This window comes from Cetorhinus maximus, chromosome 19 (assembly GCF_964194155.1).
Source record: "Cetorhinus maximus chromosome 19, sCetMax3.hap1.1, whole genome shotgun sequence".
Lineage (NCBI taxonomy): Eukaryota > Metazoa > Chordata > Chondrichthyes > Lamniformes > Cetorhinidae > Cetorhinus > Cetorhinus maximus.
Window position 1 is genome coordinate 72,455,527 of NC_135897.1, and position 23,018 is coordinate 72,478,544.

General features: G+C 40.3%; 1 protein-coding gene across 8 annotated transcripts in view; it reads right to left on the minus strand.

The window, feature by feature from the left end:
- Positions 1–23,018, minus strand: part of mecom (MDS1 and EVI1 complex locus) — an 804,010-nt gene that overhangs the window by 101,614 nt on the left and 679,378 nt on the right. For 5 of the 8 annotated variants that reach the window (XM_078564130.1, XM_078564129.1, XM_078564131.1 and 2 more), the window contains exon 3: positions 18,096–18,227. In XM_078564130.1, the coding sequence (XP_078420256.1) occupies positions 18,096–18,227 (132 nt within the window). Of the gene's footprint in view, positions 1–18,095; positions 18,228–21,720; positions 22,480–23,018 lie in introns of those variants that run through there. The other 3 variants (XM_078564134.1, XM_078564133.1, XM_078564132.1) reach the window with 3 other exon arrangements.

The window sequence follows — 23,018 nt, forward strand, 5'->3', positions numbered from 1 at the left end:
AAGGGACAGGTTAAGTTATAATTGCACCCAATGTTTCTCAGGCCCAAAATGTTCTAGCGCTGAAGCGACCAGAGAACTGACATGTTGATGTGCCTTGTTTTAAAGGAAAAAACCTTTCAATATGTAAAAATTGGAGGGCGAATCAACTCAATGTTCAAAATAAAACCAGCAGTCACTGGTGGAGTTAAAGCACATGATGTGACAAAAGGTCTGTATGTACAGGATCTGAAAGTTCTTCATTTTATCTCCAGGATCTTTTTCTCTTCCAAAATTGAAGTAAATGCAAATTTACATTAGGGAGCATTTTACTAGATTTTTAAAGTATCAATTTAATGATGTTCAACTTATTAATTGTCACTCATAAGAATAACGCACTTTTACAAAAAAATCTGTTGCTTTCATTTTAAAGTTACAATGACTGTAACAGTGTATGCTGAATGGGAATGAAACAAGGTGCATTACCCCAAACTGGACTTTTCAGTAGAAAACTAATCATGATGTTTAATCGGGGCTTTTGGCCTTATGCCTAGGTTCCAATAATAGAAATCATGTGCAACTATATACTTAGTGTGCTACAGCTCTGTGTGATTACTGTCCTTATTATAGGTTAGAATTGTTCTATACATAAATATTGTTTAAAACTGGATATGCCCCTGCTAAGAAGATATCCCCACAAATTCATTTTGTTGTTAAACACAGATGAGTGTTATTAGTGAACCTCCAGAAGGAATTACTAAAATGTAGGTTTTAACTAATTCAGCAGTGGGTGTATGCAGTTTTAAATAGCATAATTATATTCGGAACCAATTTACCCATACAAAAGGGAAGTAATCGCATAGAGACATATGTACCACGCAAAGCATGCAGGTTGCACATGATCAGCTGACTTTTGGAAGTCTCCCATGTTTTTCTGCCATCAGTCTAAATTACTGTCCAAGCTTGGCAAACTCAGGACTACTTCATCACAGAATCCTCTACTCAGCCCCAGAGTTCTATAAACTGCAATCACAAAGACCCAAATCTCTGGCGCTGTTTGGTTATCCATTCGGCTGCTCAACCCGAACACCAATGGCACAAAACACTGAAAAGCAACAGTCAGAATGATCAACCCAAAACATGTTGCTTATACCAGGCAATGTCTGGCAAGAAGGAGACTATATTTAATATTGCTGACGTATGAAAAATTGGAGAACTGTGAAAATTTTTACTCAGATCAGGATCTTATATTTCAATGTTTTGCTTGGATCTAGAACTCTATACAATGGGAGCGTATGGGATGTGGTTTGCTCCACTGGAATTTTATGCTTGCATACAATTATCCTTGGATCAGGTCTGGGTTTATCTTAAATCAGCCAGATCCTAAAAACAGCCTGAGCTAGTACTTTTAGTGGCTGTGCAAAGGAGAGAAGTTCCCAACATTGTTCCTCTGAATAATCAAAGTGTTTATAATTACCATGTCATGAGATGGGAAAAGGGCTGTGGGATTATCATGGGTTCATTATTATTTGATGAATTGTGTATTGTTTTATCATGACATCCTTAATCTGAGTGCTTTTCCTAGAGGGAGAGGCAGTGTAACAAATGGTATAACACTGTCACCAGGCCAAACAATTACTTCCCAAAGGAAGGAGACAGAAATATGAAAGGGCTGATTCAGACCAGGTGGCAATATAGACACTGCGACCATAGAAGGCATTGCTAAGCCTATAGAAATTAATTTCTTTTTTTAAAAAATCCCTGCATGCCGCTGGATGTCTGTGTATAAGCATGAGAATAATTAATATATCACATCACAATATGATTAATGCTGCCAATGGACAATGCAGCCGTTAGCAGAATAATTTGGTCACAGCAGTTACCAGAACTATTAGTGACTATCACTGGCCCTCTATCCAGCTCTACTTGTCCCACCACTCCCCCACTAAACCAGCTTATATTTCACCTCTTTTCTATTTTTCCTTAGTTCTGTTGAAGAGTCATACGGACTCGAAACGTTAACTGTGTTTCTCTCCGCAGATGCTGTCAGACCTGCTGAGTTTTTCCAGGTATTTTTGTTTTGGATTTCCAGCATCCGCAGTTATTTGCTTTTATTCTATTAGTGACAGCAATCACCAGTTAACGGAATTTGTGTTGACAGCAGTCACCAGTTAGTGGGAACTATGAGTGGCTATAGTCACCAGTTAGGGAAACTATTAGTGGTTACAGTCACCAGTCACAGAACTATTGATGACCACAATCTCTAGTCACTGGAATTATTGGTGATGACAGTCACCAGTTAGGGGAATTATTAGTGACCACAGTCACCAGTCAGAGGAACTATTGGTGATTACAGTCACCAGTCAGATGGACTATTGGTGATTACAGTCACAGGTCAGCAGAATGATTCAGTGGCAGTGAAGTCAACGCTGCTCTCCTGTTCAGGGCCCAGGTTAATATTGTCGATCAGGCCACTGGTTATGCCATCGGAGCCTGGTCTCCATATTCAAAGAGGACTGTGTCATCTTGAAATGTGTGCCCTTGCTGCCCTTGCTGCAATTTAAAATTGCACTTAGCCACTCCTTTCCCTTCCTGAACTGGCAAAGTCCTTTATTCCATTTTACCTGTCCACTGCCTGGTCTCTACCAGGTGAAGGGAGTTAAACTTGGGCCTCTCGTGTGGAGGAAAGGCAAAGTAACTAAGTCTTCTTAGTCTTGAAAAGAGATGAATCTAAGGAAGTCACATACAGGTAATATAAGAAACTAAGTGGAATGGAAAAGCTAAATCTAGAACAGAATTTTGAGTTAATCTATCATAGAGGATTTATACAAACTGGTAAAAGGCAAGTTAAGGACCCATTCAAGAGGCTGTTTAATGTTGTGTTAGTGGGAGCAATGATTTCAATGAAAGAAAGAACTAGATTGGCCAAATAGTTTTCCTCACCTGTACTTATCTCTGTGATCACTGGTAACTGAAACAATCCAGTAACTGCATTTTCCAGAAAGTAGACTCAGGAGGTCTTTTTAATTTCTGGCAATGGTGAAATCAAATCGGCTGCCCACTATACATCTCTCCCAATTTGCCTTTTCTAGTGACTGCATACTTACTAATGTTCATTGCCACAAGAAAGTTTGCAAACTAGAATCACAAAATCCTGTCACAATTATAACTGCAGTCAACATAACAGCCACTGTGTTTCAGTCTTGTGTGAGGCACTGAGACACATTTCAGTGTGATAAGGCACTACAAAGTATTATAATTAATAAAATCTGCAACAATTGAAAATTAAGCATGGAGATAACAGCTATAAATACCACATTTAATAAGGCATTGTATAATAGTTGATTACCAATGCCTGCATTATGGATTCGAAGCCTTCCCAAGACTTATGCCGTGGCAATTTCCATAGCTATTTATCTCAGTTTCGTTTATCTCATTAATATAAGAGAAAGAAAAACTAAACACCAAAAATTAATTATTTAGTAGCTTAAACAATCTCAATTAGATCTAAATTGAAGTTAATTAAACAGGATCTAATAGTTATCCCAAAATGCTAATACAAGTTATCAAACAAATTTTCATGGAAAAGGAATGGGGCGTGCGTTAAACACATTGTTAGAATTGAATGGTGGTTGCTAGGTTTCTAGTCAGAACTAAAACTTTTCTTTCATTCTGTTTTTTTTAAAACTGGAGGTGTGAAAGGTAAAGTAAGGAGACCAGTGTTTATTCTCGAGTACAAAAAGAACCCATTCTGGCTTTGTCCTACATTCATAATAAAGCATTTTCTCCAGTACCCAGAAGGGATTGTTTGCTTCTTTTCAGAACCAAGACATAGGTGACTAACATCAGATTGAAAGTTGAAGTCCAATCTGAGCCTCACACAAAGTGCCATCGCTTGCTTTTATCACCTCACAGCTGCAAAGGAATAATACAACTTTACACTACCTCAAGATAACTATCAAATATTTCCAAGCCTTATCTGAAGACCTCCTACTTGCAGCTGTCTGGTTGTGTATATGTGCGTACAAGAGGCTCACTCCTGGCCTTCATCCAAAGGGACACTTGGTAATGTAAATCTATGCTAGCCTTAACCTTACCAAGCACTTGCAAGCAGCCGCACCCCTTCTATGTTAAGACACCAACACTCGGTGTTGAATTTAACAGGCAAGCTCATGTAATTATAATTAAGGGCTAACAATCACCACTGATCAAGTGTCTCTATGTTGGCCTTAATATTGAAAGGCGTCTCTCACACAAAGGAAGCGTTCAGTGTGTGACGAGTGGTGCTCATTCACAAATTGCCATTTCTTTGCCCCAGATGGAAGAGGAAGAGAGAAAAAAAACACAACTGCAGGGGGCACTTGAGTCAATTCCTCAGCAGCCGGACACCTAAGAAGGCTCTCTGTAGTCAAACAAGACGAGTGCTCACTCAGCTCTGGTCAACTATTAAATATTCCATTGCTGGCTTTCTTACAGCATTCCTTCTGTATTTTTTGGCATTAGGCATTATAATTACACTGCAACTTTCACATATACTTCATTATTCTCCCTCAGGTCATATTTCCCACGGTATTTACAGCTGTGGTATCACCTGTATAATATTTGCACATTTAAAAAAAAAAGAAACCAAACTTTGGCTACTTTCCTCACTTGGATGACACATACATGAGGTTGATTGAAGGGACTTTTTTTCATGTATATTCTTCTTTCCCGACAAAAGTATTTTGGGTAAGGGACAAGAAGAACTACAACAAGGAAATACATATTCAACAACAGATGGTAGTGGGAGAGTAAGGATTATAAAAATCAGTGTAGTTTGCCCACTCAATCACATAACCCAAAACCAACAAGGGGCCACACATATTTTAGCGATTCATACTTCAGCCATCTACTTTGCAATTTGGTTCAATCCTGTGGACTTGTTGGGTAATGTGAATTAGATGAGATTTTCATCTGAACTGGTTTGACATTTTATATGATCATTGTACCGCAAAACTATTTTACAAATGAGCTGTCAAGTTTCCTAATCCTCCCCTCAAAGTGCGCTGATAGGGACATTTTGTCTCAGCATTACACCCTTGCAACAAAGCAAGGGCCGCCGATTGGGAAATCACAAAATGAGAGAAGCACAGCATTCAGGATGTTTCCCTATTACTATTGCACCATGGTAATTGTTAGAGCCAGACTGATACCATGCCTGCCCAGCAAGTACCCCAGAATATCATTGTTTGTCCCAATAATTTGTTTTTCTTTGTATGAGTATTATTTTTTCCGCTTGCTATTCAAACAAGCAAAGATAGCAAACAGGAACTGCACTAGGAGGAGGAAATGAGTTGAAGGGCTACTGGATACAATATATATCTCACCAGTGGACCCAATATCATAATGTACTCATGTCATTGTCACTTGTGTATCAGATAAATATTATATCCAAAAGGAGATTTGTTTCTTGCCTCTGTACTTAAGGACTGTTCACCCTCCCAACATACATGTCAAACTTTATGGAGTTGTGAGTATCTTGTCAAAATTACAACAAATACTGAATACATCTTCAAAATTCATCATGCTCCCCCACTTTCTGTCAACACTCCATTTTACTAAGGCCATAAGCCTCACGCAATATATCATCTAATGGAAAAGTTCATGAAGAGAGTAAATTGAGGATTGTACTGAGAACAGTCAGACACTGGGATTAATAAGGTAACTGTTCACCTCACAAATTGAAAAGGTTGAATGTCAGGCTAAATGTAGCTTTTGATTGGTTGCATTCCAGTAACATGAGGTACAATATGCAGTTTGTAATTAATAAAAATGCACGAATACAAATTGTAAACACAGGCTGCTCAATAAAATCAGCTCCATCTAATTTTAAAAAGTGGTATCTTTCTTCTTCTTCCTATGCATAGTTAGAATACCCCAGCACCTCAGAACAGAGAAAATGTGTTTGTTTTCCTCCACTAGCACTCAGTGTCAGGTGCTCCATTGATGGCTGGGTTTGATTCTTATACTCTCTCACCCTATGCTTTTAAAGTTGTAAAGTCTCATGATCCAGAAGTGTATTGCTGAAAAAAAAGACATTTTGTCAAAGCTTTTTGTCTTGCACTCATCAGGACAATCACAAGAATACCAATGTCAGAGAAGCAACAACTTTATATTGTATGAGAAGAGAGTGCTGATTGATTGGCAATTGGACTCTGATTGGTAGATGCGTTGCCATGGAGAATGCACCAGTTAATGGTGACTGACAGTTAACTTCCAAGCATTGTTTGAAATTTTAAACCAGGCAACTTGACTCTGATTGGTCAAGGCATTGCCCTGGGAAATGAACTAGCAAATGACTATCACTTATTTTGTTTAGCTGAAACAGGCACAATGTGTGTACATGTTCTTTCTGTTTACAAAGAACTACTGAAAGCTGCATATATTAATACATAGGGTCCTGTTCTTTGCAAACAGAAAGAACACATACACACATTGCACTCATTTCAGCTAAACAAAGTAAGTGATAGTGGTTCGCTGGTTCATTCCTTGGGGTAATGTCTTGACTAATCAGAGTCAAGCTGTCTGGTTTAAAATTTCAAACAATTCTTGGCAGTTAACTGTCAGTCACCATTAACTGGTACATTCTCCATGGAAACGCATCTACCAATCAGAGTCATCTTGCCAACCAATCAGCACTCTTCTCCCATACAGTATAAAAGGTGTTGTTTCCCCTGATATTAGTGTTCTTGTGATTGTTCTGATGAGTGCAAGATGAAAAGCTTTGAAAAAATGTATTTTTTCAGCAATACTCAAGTTCTGTACTATCATGCGACTATCCAAAAGTTTAGAAATCTATACATGTGTGACACTGGAGACACATTAATAGGCATATTTTATTTTCCCAATTTTAAAAAGAAGTATTTTCTCTGGTCACACTTCTATTAACACAGGGAACAAATTTGCTGGGTTTAAATGAAGAAAGTCTCCATATAACGGTATGCGTGGTGGGGAGGCCCTGAATGCTTTACTCTGTCAGGTGAAAATAACTAACTTACCTTTCTTTCCGCTGCCTGAACTGCTATGCATTTCTAGGATTTCCTGTTTTATCCCTAAAGTTATAATATCTACCTAATTTTATTGGGTGCCTGGGTCATTGGTAAAGTGTAAATCTAAATAACAGTGAATATTTGACTCTACCTATTGTAAGAAATGAAACAATATTCCTCATAGTCCACAAACTGACATAGCTCCTACTAAACAACAAAATCTGGCTACTGTGTTTAAAACAGATCAACTATTTCATGTCCTCGTACTGCTTAGTGCCACTTTAAAAGCAAACAGGAAATCTAAATGTGAAATGCTTAATTATTACTTTATATCTGTGTGTGGACCCTACAATCCTCAATGCTGTTGTGTGAATTTTACTATACTGGTGGATCCCAGTGTTTTATTTTTAATTACGGGAGATGTCCACTTGATCAATAATATACGAGTCTATGTACTTTATCAGCGAACTAAATTAGGCTGGCAGTTGAGAATCAAGATAATTAATAGAACTGGACTACCTTTGATTTGTTGCTATAGTGCCCATGTGCACATTACTGATCATTAGTTTGTATTTTTGAAGATGCTATTTATTAGGGTCAGTCATTTTTGCTGTAGGATGCAGAACTGATGAAGATTGCACTGCTCCTACTATACATTTCTGACAATGCCAACACTGCCCAACAGTGCAGGGTGATGCACTGCATCCCGCAAGTATATTCTCAATTGATCCTGAAGTCACAACAGGCATGGCATTTTACTGACTAAATGTGTTGCTTTACATGAGGGCATCTCCTCCCTCAGCAGTCTGGCATTTCTGTATGAACTTGTGACACATTGGGCAGAATTTAATCCATGAGGCCACTTCCACTCACAGGTTGGCAACTGGTGTGCATGGAATTTTATCTTAATTTTAAAAGGCGGGTGGCAGTCACATGAGGCACTGGTGAACACGCAGCAGGAGGCTGACAGCAAGTGGCGAAACCTACTATCAGGTGATTGCAGTGCAGTTCTGGGTAAGATATAAAAGAGCCTCCAGGACAAGCATTCAGGCTCTGCAGGCAGGGAGCAGGTCAGATAGGGGATAAAATTTGAGATTTGGAAGGATATAGTCTGGAAGCCAAGCTCTAAATTTTCTACACCATCATTCACACCCTCATAATTCTATATCATCTCCTGGAAACTCCTAGCACTCCCACCCCCCCCCCCCCCCACCCCCACCCCAGTAGTTGAATCACCTCCTGGGGCCCCAGCCCCCATCACACCAGGCCCCCACCCCCACCCTTTGCCCTTTGCAGTCCAGGTCCACGAACATTCCTCTGTTCCCCTCCCCTTTTCCTCAGTGTTCACAAAGACAACCGCTCACCTATGATCCAAATGGACTACCCCACCTGGTGCACGCCACCTTTAACCAGTCATAATTCAGGTAGCACTAGTTTTCTGTTCGCTGCTGACTTAATCTTGGAAGGTCTGACTTAATTTGGAGAAGTTGTGATTTCATGAATATTTACGGCTTGCAATTGTAGGGAAAAGCAGTTCCCGCTGGACGCTGCGAGTGTCGGCCCGCCACTGAAACGCCACCAACTTAATCCCTTAAAATCAACCCACTGTTGGGGAGATGTGATTTGGGCCCCCCGCCTGTTTAGATCACCCTGCCCCACCTCGGATTCCCACTCCCGGCGGCCCCATTAAATACTTCCTCTCATTTCAGAGCGAAGACCAAATATTATGCTTTGGGCAAGAGGAACAGAGGCCGGGATTTTCCGGTCCCGCCTGCAGCAGGAATCGTCGCGGGCAGGATGGAAACTTTAACGGACCAGCCAAAGGTCAGTTGACTTTGGGTGGGAATTTGCAACCCTGCAGAGGGTGGAACTGGAAAATCCCGGCCGGAGTTAATGTTTCAGGTCATGACCTTTCATCAGACGTTCTGATGGCTGCTCACAATCTGAGACATTAACTCTGTTTCTCGCTCCACAGACGCAGTATTTCTAGCATTTTCTGTGTTTATTTCCGATTTCCAGCATCTGCAATATTTTGTTTTTGGATTATGCTTTGGCCATTTTACTTTAATGTGGGTGCAAAAGGGATTCGGCAATAATCAGAAGAGTAGAGATACATTAGAGAAATTGAAGCTCCTTGCAGTTCAGCAAAGATGATTAAGAGAAGGTATAATAGAAGTATTCAAAATTGTGAAAACTTCTGTTGAAGTAAATCAAGTAAAACTATTTCTGCTGGATGTTAGAGGGTATAAATTTAAGATCAACACTGAAAGACTGAAGGGAACGGCTAGATTTTTTAAAGTATGCAGTGGGTTGTTAGGACATGGAAGCAGAAACTAAAACAGCTTTTGAAAAGTGCCCATAGATAAATATTTGAAAACATAAAACTTAAGAAGGGTAAGTGAATGGGAATAGTTCTTTCAAACTGTTAGCACAAACCCAGCAGGCCAGACCTCTACTGTATTGTAAAATTATGATTCCATGAGTTGTGGTTGTGCTTACATCACTGAATCAATAAAACAACGCCAACATGAAATATGCTATGTGAAAGAAAACCATTAGTAACCCAATGAGTAGGCTCGGTGGCCTTGAGAAGATTGTTGAAGATTATTCCTGGAGTGGTGTGAACATGAACATAAAGCTGAACAACAATTAAATAAACACATATTAATAATATTACAGCAATCAACGTGGATTCTATACTTAGATAAAAGCAAAATACTGCAGATGCTGGAAATCTGAAACAAAAACAAAAATTGCTGGAAAAACTCAGCAAAAACGACAGCATCTGTGGAGAGGAAGGAAGACAGTGTTAACGTTTCAAGTCCGTATGACTCTTCATCAGCACTAAAGAGAAATAGAAATGTGGTGAAATATAAGCTGTTTAAGGGGGGGTGGGACAGGTGGAGCTGGATGGAGGGCCAGTGATGGGTGGAGGCAATGGGGAGATTGCCAAAGATGTCATAAACAAAAGGTCAAAGAGGGGTTGACAGTGGTGATATTAGCTAAAGGATGTGCTAATGGTGACATTAAGTTGTTCTACCCTTAATGTCACCATTAGCACATCCTTTAGCTAATATCACCTTCATCAACACCCCTTTGACCTTTTGTTTATGACATCTTTGGAAATCTCTCCTTTGCCTCCACTTATCATGGTCCTCTATCCAGCTCTACCTGTCCCACCCCCCTTAAACAGTATATATTTCACCACATTTCTATTTCTCTTTAGTTCTGATGAAGAGTCATACGGACTCGAAACGTTAACACTGTCTTCCTCTCCACAGATGCTGTCAGATCTGCTGAGTTTTTCCAGCAATTTGTGTTTTTGGATTCTATACTTGTTATACAACCTAACATTGGTTTGCCTGATGCCCAGATACAAATGTTCTAATAAGATCTTTCACATTAATACAGTGGGCTTCAAAAGGTGTTAATGACATAAAGGTGTGCTTTGTAGATTGGCCTTCTCGCCACTAATAGTCTTATCTCCAGGGATGTTACCTGGTTCGGGCGTGACAAACTTTATTTTGTGTAATTCAACTCATGTAGCAATTTGACAGAGCTGCCGAAGAATGTGACACTCAGCATCCCCATGAAGTCCAACGCCGATGTATGCAAAGTTAGATTGTCCTTCGGGCACACAAACCATCCCTTGTTATTGCAAACATTGTGGGGAGACTCACCCAGCTGATTTCACTGACTGACTGATGAATCATCCCCCTGCTGTATTTTTACTCATTGACTCACCTAACTGTTCTGATGCTGGGGTGACAGCCAATTATAGTACTACATGGGAGTTAAGGAGAGCGTCATGGCTCAAAATTGGAGAGGCAAACTGAACTACATCAATGCTGCCTAAGAACAACTCTGAGGTTTGGGATCGAGGATTTGTTAGTCACTTTAGACCTGCATTCAACAATTTCTGACATTTAATTAGAACGCTCTGGTATCACATTAGTTAAGCTTTGTATCACAATGTTGATGCTCGTATCAACAGGGGAATTATTCCTACTCTGCCTTATTTTCTCCCCGTGCCTTGATGATTAACAGCAGCAATTTCATTTACAAAGCATTTCTCATGCAAAAGAATGACTTTCATGACTTTAAAAGGAAGAGACTTGGACACTGGATGGGAAGTGAAGGAATTTGGCAGGAGAGAAAGATTGGAAGCATGGTCAAAATGGATTTTCCTGATCTTCTGCGAAGAAGTAGAAAGGTGGAAGATTTAGTTAGAGAATTTCAAATGAGGATGGCTGAGTGATCGGCTTTTGATTGTTGAATGTAAACAGCCAGAAACAAGTTGCACTCCAGACACAAAAGAAAGTGCATTTCCATAATGCAGCACATGGAGTCTCTGCAAGGATTTGAAAATGGGGAGAAAGGTCTTAAACTTCGATTGTCTGAGGCATAGGGAGCCATTGGACTTGGAGGAGAACAGGCACTGTGAATGTTCATGACTGTGTGGAAGAAGGATCAGGCTACTGAGCTCTGGATTAGCTGAATGGTGCAAGCAGTGAGGAGAATGTTTGAGAACTCAGCCGTAGGATAATGAGAGTTTCAGCAATGAGGGGGAGGGAAAAGCAGGAACAGCCGTGAGCAAATCTCCAGAAACGGTAGAAGGGAATCTTGGCAACAGACCAGATGTGGGGTGGAAATCTCAGTTCAGATTGAGTAAATCACCAGGGTCATGCACCACAAGGTTCAGCATAAGCAAGTAGCCAGGGAAATTGATGTTCTCACACACATACTGACAAAAATCAAACAGGAAGGTTTCAGTTGTTAACTTTAAAGGCGCAAGAAATATTGACTCATCCACAATTTGATCTCAGACAGGCAGTTGGAGAAGGTAACGACAACCCTAAGGTCAAAGGCAGGGCGTTGGGTGGGAGCAGCTGAATCTTCTGAAGTCTGACACACTAATTCCATAGCTACGGCCAATGAAATGATCATATTTCATCCCATCATCCAAATCATTAATTAATATGCTCATTGATTATTCCTTTTTCAAGCAACCCATCTGGTAATCTCTTTATGTCTAAATTGGTGTTAATAAACTTGCGAGTACTTTCTAAACTGGCTAATTAATCCTTTTCTTTTACCAGTTGTGATAGAGCTCTGTCCTGCTTGTCATGATGTTATTTCTGAAAGTCTGTTTTGTCTGTTAACAATTATTTAGTGGTGCATTTAATTAGCAGAGCATCAGAGAGGTGTGAATGAGCAAATTTTCGATTCATTTCCCCATCCCAGCCTAAAACAACAGATAACAATGATAACAATGCAATGGTGTCTGCTGTGTATATGGCCAGACTCAGTGTTAGGTTTGTGCCAATAAAAGCATTACACCTATGAATGTGTAGAATTAGTCAGGCACCATTTGAAGAACTGCTGATAAATAATTATGAAAATAATTCCCTTTGGAAGGATCTATCATCTTTAAAAGTAATGAGAATCAAGGAAAAGGGACACTTTCCTCTGGGAGATAGATCTAAGCCAAAACCTTAAACACTATCATTGCTACTAAACTGGTAAGACTTTTACATTGTTGAAGTTTAATTTATCTCTTCTAAGAACTTGTAAGACAGAATAGCCTAGAAATTATTGTTGGCTATATTCATAGACAATTCTCAATGAATCGATGATATTCCTTTGTTCACTGTTTTAGCGTAGGCATTGAACTGTTCATGTAGTAGATGAAGAATGTGCCATGGGATCATTTTTTTTCTATAAATGATAACATAAGCCTTGGTGAAACTCTTTCGAGTTATCAACAGTCACAGATTGCAACTCTTTCGAGTACAATCACAGTTCTTGGTTTCCGGGAGTGGGACGTGAGCCCACAACCCTCTGATTCAAAGGCGAGGGTGCTATGAACTGAGCCACAGCTGACACCTCCAAGCCTTGGTGAAACTCTTTCGAGTTACCAACAGTCACAGATTGCAACTCTTTCGAGTACAATCACAGTTCTTGGTTTCCGGGAGTGGGACATGAACCCACAACCCTCTGATTCAAAGGCGAGGGTGCTATGAACTGAGCCACAGCTGACACCTCCAAGCCTTGGTGAAGTGGAACAGATTTCAGATGGCTTGTAATCATTGGTGACTTCCACAAAATGTTTCAGGTGGATTTATTTATTTTCTTATATTTTCTACATAGACTATATAGTTGCTGTTTTGGGCCCAATCAGCGGTCTGGATATAAATTGCTTCCCAAATTGTGCTGCTTTGGAGCAGTGTTTCTTACCCTACATTTCTACTCAAAAGCATTTGTATATTACCAAATGTAAACCTATTGTGAACCAGCATAATTGGATGGTGTTTCAGCACTTTATTTAAAATGGTTTTTTGCTTTAAAAATATTTCTTGATATGTTTGCGTGGTAAGCTGTTGAAGTTTGATTAGTACGGCTGAAAATGGATTTATCACAAAAAGATAAGCATTTTTAATCAGAGTCACTATAGTCCTCCACCTGTGTGTAACTTGATTATAAATATCCCAGCATGAGTTTAAAAACTGTACAGAACCATTTGTTGGTTATATTGATGTAGAGTAGTCAGTGTCTTGATAAATTAAAAAATATATCCATTAAATTAGAAAAATATTTAGAAGCCTTTAAAAATATTCCTATTAGTGTCCTTGTGCTTTAAAAACCCATTAATTTTTGGAGCCTCCTCAAAGGCTCTCAAAAGCACACAATTAGCAAAAATTTGCCATGGTGATTAGGATTTGATCTGAAGCTGTGGTCAGTTTTGGGGGTGGGGGTCAGCTTCCGGTGCAATGTTTTTCAGACTAGCGCAAAAGACTGTAAAAAACAAGATTTGTCCTGAACCTAATTTGTGCTTAAAATTTTGTGTTCAAAAATTTTCACTGGTTTGACTAATTTTGAGCAATTTGTGCTGAAAGAAATAGTGCAACCTAGCAGAAGCTTCAGGCTTAACATGTATGTGTTGTGTGTCTGTACACGTTTGAGAGATTTCTGGCCCTGAAATTACAGCGTGCAAATATTAGCACAATCTTAAGCAGTTCATATGAAATTCTTTTGTCTGGTATTTTAATAGGGGCATTAACACACTTAGTAGGTTAAAATCTCCATTAAAATATGGAACAATAGAATGAAGTGCAAACAAATGAATGATTCTTATGCTCTTATTTATACACGGTAATTTTAAAACTTTTGATTATTAGCAAACTGCTGAGAATAAAGTCAGAATTAATAGGGATCACTGCAAAATTCCCTCTTTAATGAGAATCCTGATGACGAGACTCCCTCTTTAAAGGGGTGAAGTCATACTGTGCGATATTAACATACAAATGCATTAACGCTTTGGAATGAAATTCCTTTGTTCACTGTTTTAACATAGCTGTTAGCTTATATAAGTGTATATCATACGATATAAATCACTTATGAAATGAAATTGTATGCATTGAGTTTGACAAATCATATTCTACTATTTAGCAAAATTGACATATGAGAAATATCCATTGATACAAGTAGGTTATTAACCTTATCTGAAAAATCCACAGCGAACCATCAGAAACTCCAAGCTGAGCCTTTGTCAATATTAATACCTATGCCCAGAACCTGCCCCTTTCTCCAGTGATCAATTTCAAGTTAGTTTCATCCATTCATCCATCCAACAGGTCAACCATTGCTGTGTACTTAGGCTGATTTACCAGCAGAGCCATCAGTAATTACATTAGGGTAATAAAATAGAATCAACAGTTTAAAAAGAGAACTAATCAGAATAAAAACAAGCAGATCTCTCAGGAACGTGGAATGCATTTAATGAAAAGGGAGTTTTTAAATGGCTCAGGTAAATGAAAAATTGCATATTTAATCATTTATTAGCACAATTTTCAACGCAACTCCCATTCAACGCAGAGAAATGTGAAAGATCTGGTACACCAATCTGATTGCTCTTCTTGGGTATGCTCAAGCCCATTACTACATTTTTAAAACAGAAATGTGGTCAATGGCTTGAGCTATATGTCCTTCTTCCAAAATAGCTGGTACCTTGCCTATGATATTTCAGTATAATCTTTTATGGATAGAATGTGTTTCATCATCCTACAGTTCCTGATATTATTTACATCCTCTTGGAGGATGTCTATCTACTCTATATTCCTCATGACCTCTCCAAGCTCATTTTATCAATGGGACTGATTTCCTGCTCTCTTGAACCCCATTCCCACTAAATTACCTATAATCTAATTTCCCCTCCCCCCGCCTCCTTGCTAGCTGACAATTCCGAATTACTCACTTCTTGGGTACTTTCCCTCCTCCCCTTCCTCAAAAAAGCCACCCTCACCCAATAATCTCCAACCTGCCTTTCCTCTGTAAAGTCCCTGACTGTCCCTGACTCTGTTGATACCTCTGTGTCCATCGTACCCACAACTCCCTGCTTGCATCTCTCCAATCAGGTTTTAACTCCCACCTGCCACAGCAGCAACAGCGTCTTAACCAAAGTCACAATCACATTTTTTGTGACCAAAGACATTATCCCAGCTGGGTGGGGCCTGCCTTGGTTCTGCTCTTATTTATCCAAATATAGTTAGAGTATCTCTACCAATTACTTCTCTTCCCACCCATAAATCATCACTTCAGGAATCCCACAATAATCTATCCTGAGCCCCCTCCATTTCCTCGACTACATGTCCCCGCCTCCTTGGTGATATCATTTCCAGACATGAGACCATGATGACGCACAGTTCTACTTCTTCACCTCCTCTCTTGACCCTTGCACTGCCTCTCTGCAGTGAGACTGCTTAACCAACATACAGTCTTTGATGAACCATAATTTCTTCCGGCTTAATACCATCTTCGGCACCTGTCACAAACTCCAGAAAATTGCCACCAACTCTGTCTCCCTTCCCAGCCTCTATCTCAGGCTGAACAAGACTGTTCATAACCTCAGCTTCTAATTCACCCTCAGACGAGCTTCTGCCCATCAAAGACTGCCCATCTACACCAGTGTAACACCACCCAATTCTACCCCAAGCTGAACCAGCTGTCACTGAAATTCTCATCCATGCCTTTGACACCAGTAGACTCAAGAACTGTAATACTTTTCTGTCCAGTCTCCAATCTTCACCCTTTGTGAACTTCAACTCATTTGAAACACTGATGCCCTGCACCAAGTCTGACTCACCCATCACTTCTATCCCTGCTAATCTACACTAGATTACTCAAATTTTTAATAGTTGTCCCCTTTGTTTAGCTTGTAAGAAAACGTCTGGAGCACACAATCTCACTGGGTGACATCTTGAATAAAGAGATGCCTTAATTTACATAAGAACATAAGAAATAGGAGGAGTAGGCTATTCAGCCCCTCAAGCCTGCCCCGCCATTCAATACGATCATGGCTGATCTGCCCCAGGCCTCAACTCCTCTTTTGTGCCAGCTCCTCATAGCCCTCCACTCCCCGATATTTCAAAAATCTATCCACCTCCTCCTTAAATACTTCCAGTGATCTAGCTTCCACAACCCGCTGGAGTAGAGAATTCCAGACATTCACTACCCTCTAAGAGAAGAAATAGCTTCGCATCTCAGTTTTAAATGAGTGTCCCCTTATTCAGTAACTATATCCCCTAGTTCGAGATTCCTCCACTAGTGGAAACATCTTCTCAACATCTAAACTGTCAAGCCCCCTCAGAATCTTGTACGTTTCAGTAAGATCACCCCTCATTCTTCTAAACTCTAATGTATAAAGGCCTAACCTGTTTTTGATAATTATGCTATTTATGATGCTATTGGAACTGAACTTCATGATGGTACTTTTTCTAAAATTTATTCATGTGATGGGAGTGCTGCTGATAAACCCAGCATCTATTAGCAGTTTCTAATTCCCCGTGTGAAGGTGGAGGTGAGCTGCCCTTTGAATATGACCGAGTGGCTTGCTAGACCATTTCAGAGGGCAGTTAAGAAAGTCTGGATTCACACTTAGGCCACTCTGGTAAGGGCAGTAGCTTTCCTTCCCTAAAGAACGCCAGTAAACCAGTCAGGTTTTTACAACAATCCAGTAGTTCACGATCACCATTATTAGCTATTCAGTCCCAATTTTATTTAATTCATTGAATTTAAGATCCCCAGCTATCTGGTGGGATTTTAACTCATGTCTCTGGATCATTAGTCCAGGCCTCTGCATACTAACATAACCATTGTGCAACCATACCCATGCTCCCAAACTGTTACCAACAGTTCTAAATATAAAATATGTGGAAAGGACTACTGATAAGTATCTGACAGTGATCAGGTCTCCTGTATAATCAGGATGAGAAGGATAATTAATATCAATAGAGTTCTTTCAAATATAATCTATATATATTTTATTTTCTATTTTTCATACCATAACATATAAAACATCATATACAATTGTATCGGTAATCTCAAGGTAACTACATTTGTGCACCTTAACTAACTGTTAATATATAAACACAGAATAATACACACCTCAAGCTTTTAAAAACAAAATATAGCCCCAGCAGATCACTTTGTCCTGACCTAGCTCTTTTTTACTCTATGCAGACTTGGGAGCATCTTCTAACGTGGGTTGTGGCTTTCCAGTGGGCTTTGGCCCTTCACCATTATTTGCCAATATGTATGTTATATAAAAAAAATTGTATTTTAAAAAATTACTTCCAAACTCTTGGTGTTTCATTTTCAATTGTTTTTCTCCCTCTGAAACTCACACTCTATAACTTGGCTCTGGCTATTACTGGTAAGTGTTTTGCTAATGTCTATTGTTTCCTTCCACTGACGATTTGCATCGTACTTGAGCTGAACAACTCTTGTAGAGGGAAAGTAGCTTCAAGGATTTACATATTTTTGCACATTAATCTCTGAACAGTAAGAAGACAAGAGATGGCAACATTGATCAACAACAACAACAAAAAGAATTGCCAGTCTGTGAGAAAAAATTTGCAGGTAATCTGTGTTTAACATCTTCCTTATGCCACTTAACACAAGAGCAAATAGGGCATGAGGGTCTACAGTAGCTTTGCTATCAGCTACTAATCCTGTATTCTCCTCAAAGCTTTGCAATAGTCTCAGGCCTTTGAAAACCCGAGTGATAAAGTCAAACAAGTATTTTCAACATACCTGATCATTTATCTGGCATGCAACTAGGTTGTGTTCATAGCTCCGTCCAAACCTGATGTATTTGAGCCAGCTCCCTATATCAGGCTGACTGGCATCGATGCAGAACTTTACATTGCCTAACTCGTCCAAGACCTGGAAGAAAAATGTTCAGATAAAATCAATATAGACTGACTCACAAAGGAAACCAGAAATAAACTATGTACCTCCCACATAGTTGTAACAAAAAAATTGCCCCAGCATATATGTGCATTTAAATACATATACGTAGTTATGATATTTGGTCTTGACACAGCACATATATTTAATCCCTTGAATTGAAGGCATTTTGGAGGCATACTGACATTTTGTAGACATTTCCTAATGATTAGAGGGGAGGAGAGAAAGAGTCATATATCACCTCAATCCCTCAGAGTGGAATGTAGCCCTGATTTTTATTCTGTGGGGTCATGACCCCCTCCCTTTCACTACCCTCGTGAAGTCAACATCTATGATGCAAAGGTTTAATTTGTACATGCCAACAGTTTACAACTCTGATTTAGCTACTGTGAATTTTCAAATTATTACCTCAAAAATCGATTTTTTAAAAAACTTAAGCACTGTCTTCATATGAACTGATGTTTATTATTCAAACATTTATTGGAAATCAAATATGTATGAACCTCTAAACGTTGGTGCATACACTGCATGTGATGGTGGTGAGTCTGCACCAACATTTTATAATTATTGTGCTTACTATTCCCATCATCATTAGAAAGATTTTAAGTAATATTAAACAAAATATTTCTGGATTATTTCATGAAGAAAGAAATCTCCAGAGAGACAAACTAATAATAAAATACAAAAAGATAAAAAAAAGTCTTAGAATTTTTCATATTTGGCAAAAGTTAAATAAGAGAAAACAAACATTGATATGGCCAGCAATAAAGAATGTTGAAATAATCTGTGTTATATGCACTTTACATCCATATACATATATTATTTATAGTGAGCGAGGTCACACATATACAGACAAAGAGAGCGGTTTACTTGCATAACCAAACATCACATATAAATCATGTATTATAAATCATAAGCTTGCATCTATAAATATAAACAATTATGTCAACCTGTTTGGACATTTACCATGAAAGTAAAGTAGCTTTAATATTCACAATTACTCTAATGTGCATTTGAAAGAGACAGGTATTGAACTAAATCACTTTATAATAAGTAACCCTTAAAACCATGCAACTTTCACAGTTTAATTTGTGGATCAGGCTTGAAGTACTGTAAATATTAAAAATTGGTAACTGCAAACATTGAAAGCTGTTTGTTTGAACTGTGAAAATTACTCTTTATCCTTTCAAGTGAAAGCAGCCACACATTGAAAAATAGCTTGGGAAGACCAGAATGTGATGCCAGGTGTGTTAGGCAGGTTTAAATCGATTTTTAAAAAAATAAATGCATTGATATAAAAACAGGGGGAACAATAGGTTCTGTTAGAAATCAGCAAATGAACAAATGCTCAGGTATTTTTGGTAGTAATTAGAGAAAAATGTTAGCAGCAAAATACACCTTCAATCCACAAATAACAGTCAAACAATAAGAACCAGCAGAGGTGTAAAGGAGCAATGGCTAAAACTGGAAGCAGAACGAACATTAGTAATCTGGGCCCATCAATGATTAAACAATGCTGTCAACAGAGACAGCTATTTTAATTAAAACAACACCCCACCGCCAAAATATTATTTTCATGGAACACATTTGCATTTCTTTGGAGCAACTGGTTCTATCTAGTAAACTACTGAGGCTATTCCCTGTTTACCTAACCTCTAAGCACTATAACATGCAAATCAGACAACCTCTACAGGAGCTGCTCCAGGTCATTAACTTGCAATAACTTTCAGGGACGCACTACTGTATTGGAAGGTGCTGTCACACTAATCATAACTAAGAGAATGTTCCCCTCTCATCTCAACTTCGCCTTTTACCTTCCATGGCAATTACTAAAAGGGGGCCTGTCTTTAGAAGCCCAGAAACTGCGGCCTTTAATAGTCAGCTTATGCATAAAGAAATCGCGGCCTGTAACAAACACTGAATCGCTCTGCCTGCAGCCGAGTCTGACTTCTTCACTTTTCTGAACTACAATTGTAGGGGAAGAAACGGCCCACCATTGAAATAACAGTTGGAGTAGAGCTCTTTCTAAATATTTTATATTATATAAAAATTCTACAAAATGATATTCCTTAATAAATATTGTATATTATAAAATGTTATCTTGTTTTCCTTAAACATTGTAAAACTTTGATTATTGCCTATTTAAAGCAAGACTTTCTATAATAGTGTGGGTGTCCCACACTTTACATTCGGAACACATTTTTAAATGCTGGGGATCAGCACCTGGACTGATGATTTGTGCAGTTGTATAGATGACTCTTTCAGTTACTGAGAATATCTTCATAGAATTGCAAGAATGGAAACAGAAAGGGTCGGTGATACCACCCCCACCCCCTCAACCCCCTCCTCTAATGATCGCGTTCTCCCCAGCTCCCCGACCCAATCTCCTTTCGTTAATAATTAAATCTTGTTACCAACAGAGAAGGGGATTTGAGTGAAAGTGGAATAAGGAAGGACCGGGCCAGAACTGAACTCATGGAGATGCCGCACGGGCCAAATCTCCCATTGACTTCCGAGCGGGCATGAGCGGTCTGGCAAGCGGAACAAATTGACCAAAGGGTGCAGCAGCGTTTGCAGGTGCTATTCAACACCGAATGGACCTTAATTCCAAGGCGAGACAAGAGAATGAAAGTGTTTCCTTTCCTCTGCTTTACTGCAGATCGGCCTCCCGCTTTAGGAAGAAGTGTCAAGTCCTATTTGAATTCCACACAGACTATGTCCCGTCTTCAGTGCAGTCTGCGGGCCAGAGGGTACGGGACAAGCAAACTGGGTCCAAACAGCGGAACTCGTAACTGGGCGAGAAGCCGCGGCAATCGCCTTTCTTCCTGTATTGATGGAATTAACATTGATCCCGAGGGTATTTGGGAATAGTTTCGGAATGGATTGGGGGGGGGGGGGTGGTGGAGGGAGGGGGTGTGGTCGGTCTGGGGGGGGTGGTCGGTCCGGGGGGTTGGTTGGGGGGGGGGGGGGGGTTGATCCCCCGGTGCCGTAAACAAACGCTGTCCGGTCCCTCAATCCTCTCCCTGGGCTCCAGTTACCGGATCGGGAGCCCCCCCCACCCCCCAGGCTACCAAAGTTTCTCAGCGCCAGGCATCAGGGTGACCTGCAGGGTTAGTTTTATATAAAAAAAAAACGGCCGCAATGAGGAAGCTGAGGAAAACCTAAGGTTCCCGTGTCTTTGGGAGTTTGGGGGGCTCAATGTGTGAAATGCAGCCAGAAACTTTTACCGACTTCATCACCGCCTGGGAGGTGAATGTGAAAAGTGCCGAGAGAGACAGACAGACAGACGGGTGATCCTGAAATCTACCTGTCTGGAGGAATGGGAGAGAGTGAGTGAGTGAGACAGAGAGAGAGAGAGAGAGCAAGAGTTCGACCGAAGCTAGAGAGCGAGAAGTAGGGGATACAGGGAGTTCGCTGTCTACACTGGGGGGGTGGTGGGGGCGGATGAGAGTGGGAACCAGTCGCTTACCTTCTGGACGTTCAGCTGAGAGAGAGCTCGCTGGGAACGGGCAGCACCCAAATACTGTTCTCTCCTCCAAGTGCCGAGAAACAATGCCCTTGTCTGAGCTCCAAATCCAACTGCAAACGGCCCCGGCCCTGTTCTATGGGCTGATCTTTCCTCCCTCCCTCCACCTCCACCTCCCCTTTATTGCGGGAACCGAGGGGGGATTTGGAACCGAGAGGGTGGTGGGGGGGGGGGTGGGGTGGTTTGGTGGGGGTGGGGGGGATGATGTGTCGGCCTCACTCTCTAACACTCCGGGTTAGTTTATTTGTCCTGTGCAAAGCAGCTCGGTCAAGGCCATCAAGTTGTGCAGGAGAGGGTGGGACCTCGGGAGGGGGGCAGCAACTCCTGTCGGGAGAGAGGGATTTGCTGTCCTGACCTGGTCAGATGGCCCCGGGAGCAGATTCCCAGATCAATCTCTGGACCTGCTTTCGGATGAGCTGAGAAGCAAATCCATCCAGACACGCGGCTTGCCCTCGACCTCAAGCATACTTTCTCCTTCCCTTTCTTGTGTCTCTCTCTCTCTCTCTCTCTCTGCCTCTCCCCCTTTTCCCTCTGATGAAGTGTCAGAAGCGTCCTCGATCGCCGAGGTCAGCAAAAGGTCGTTATTGGAGAGAGATCTCCTGGAGAGCTCATTAAAAAGACAGTAACCCGGTGACAGGCTAACGTGGGCTGGATTTAAAGAGACAGCGTCCCTTTTTCTTTCCCTCTCTCTCTCTCTTGATTGCATTACCTTAGGCTGCGAGTAGGACGGATTGAAAGCTCAGACACTCCATAACACGCCTATCAGTAACCAGTATTGGTTGGGACTCGCAAGTAATTATTAGTCGAAGCCGACCCCAGCTTCGGGCACATTTCGGCTCGCAACGCACGATCGAGTGATCCACCAGCCCCTCCCCCGCTTGTTTACATATTACTTTTTTTGTTAAGAAAAAAGTTAATGAATAAACAACAAAGAAAACGGGTCTCCATTAGATCAACGTTATAATGTGTGGAGTACGTAAGAGAGGAACTCGCGTTTCCAAATAAACTTTAATACTAACGCAAGTATCTGTGTTCAATGTATTGAGATGCATATAAATATATGCATCATGTAGACTCAGATAGAAGTTTTCTGTTTGACCGGGTGGTAGCACAATTAGATTGGATCCACCTTTTTTTTTATAACACGCCGGTGTTGTGTCATGACTCAGGTTGTAATATCACGAGGATGTAACTGTGTTTTGCTTCATATTTTAGCTTCCCTAATAACTTCTCCCCGCCCC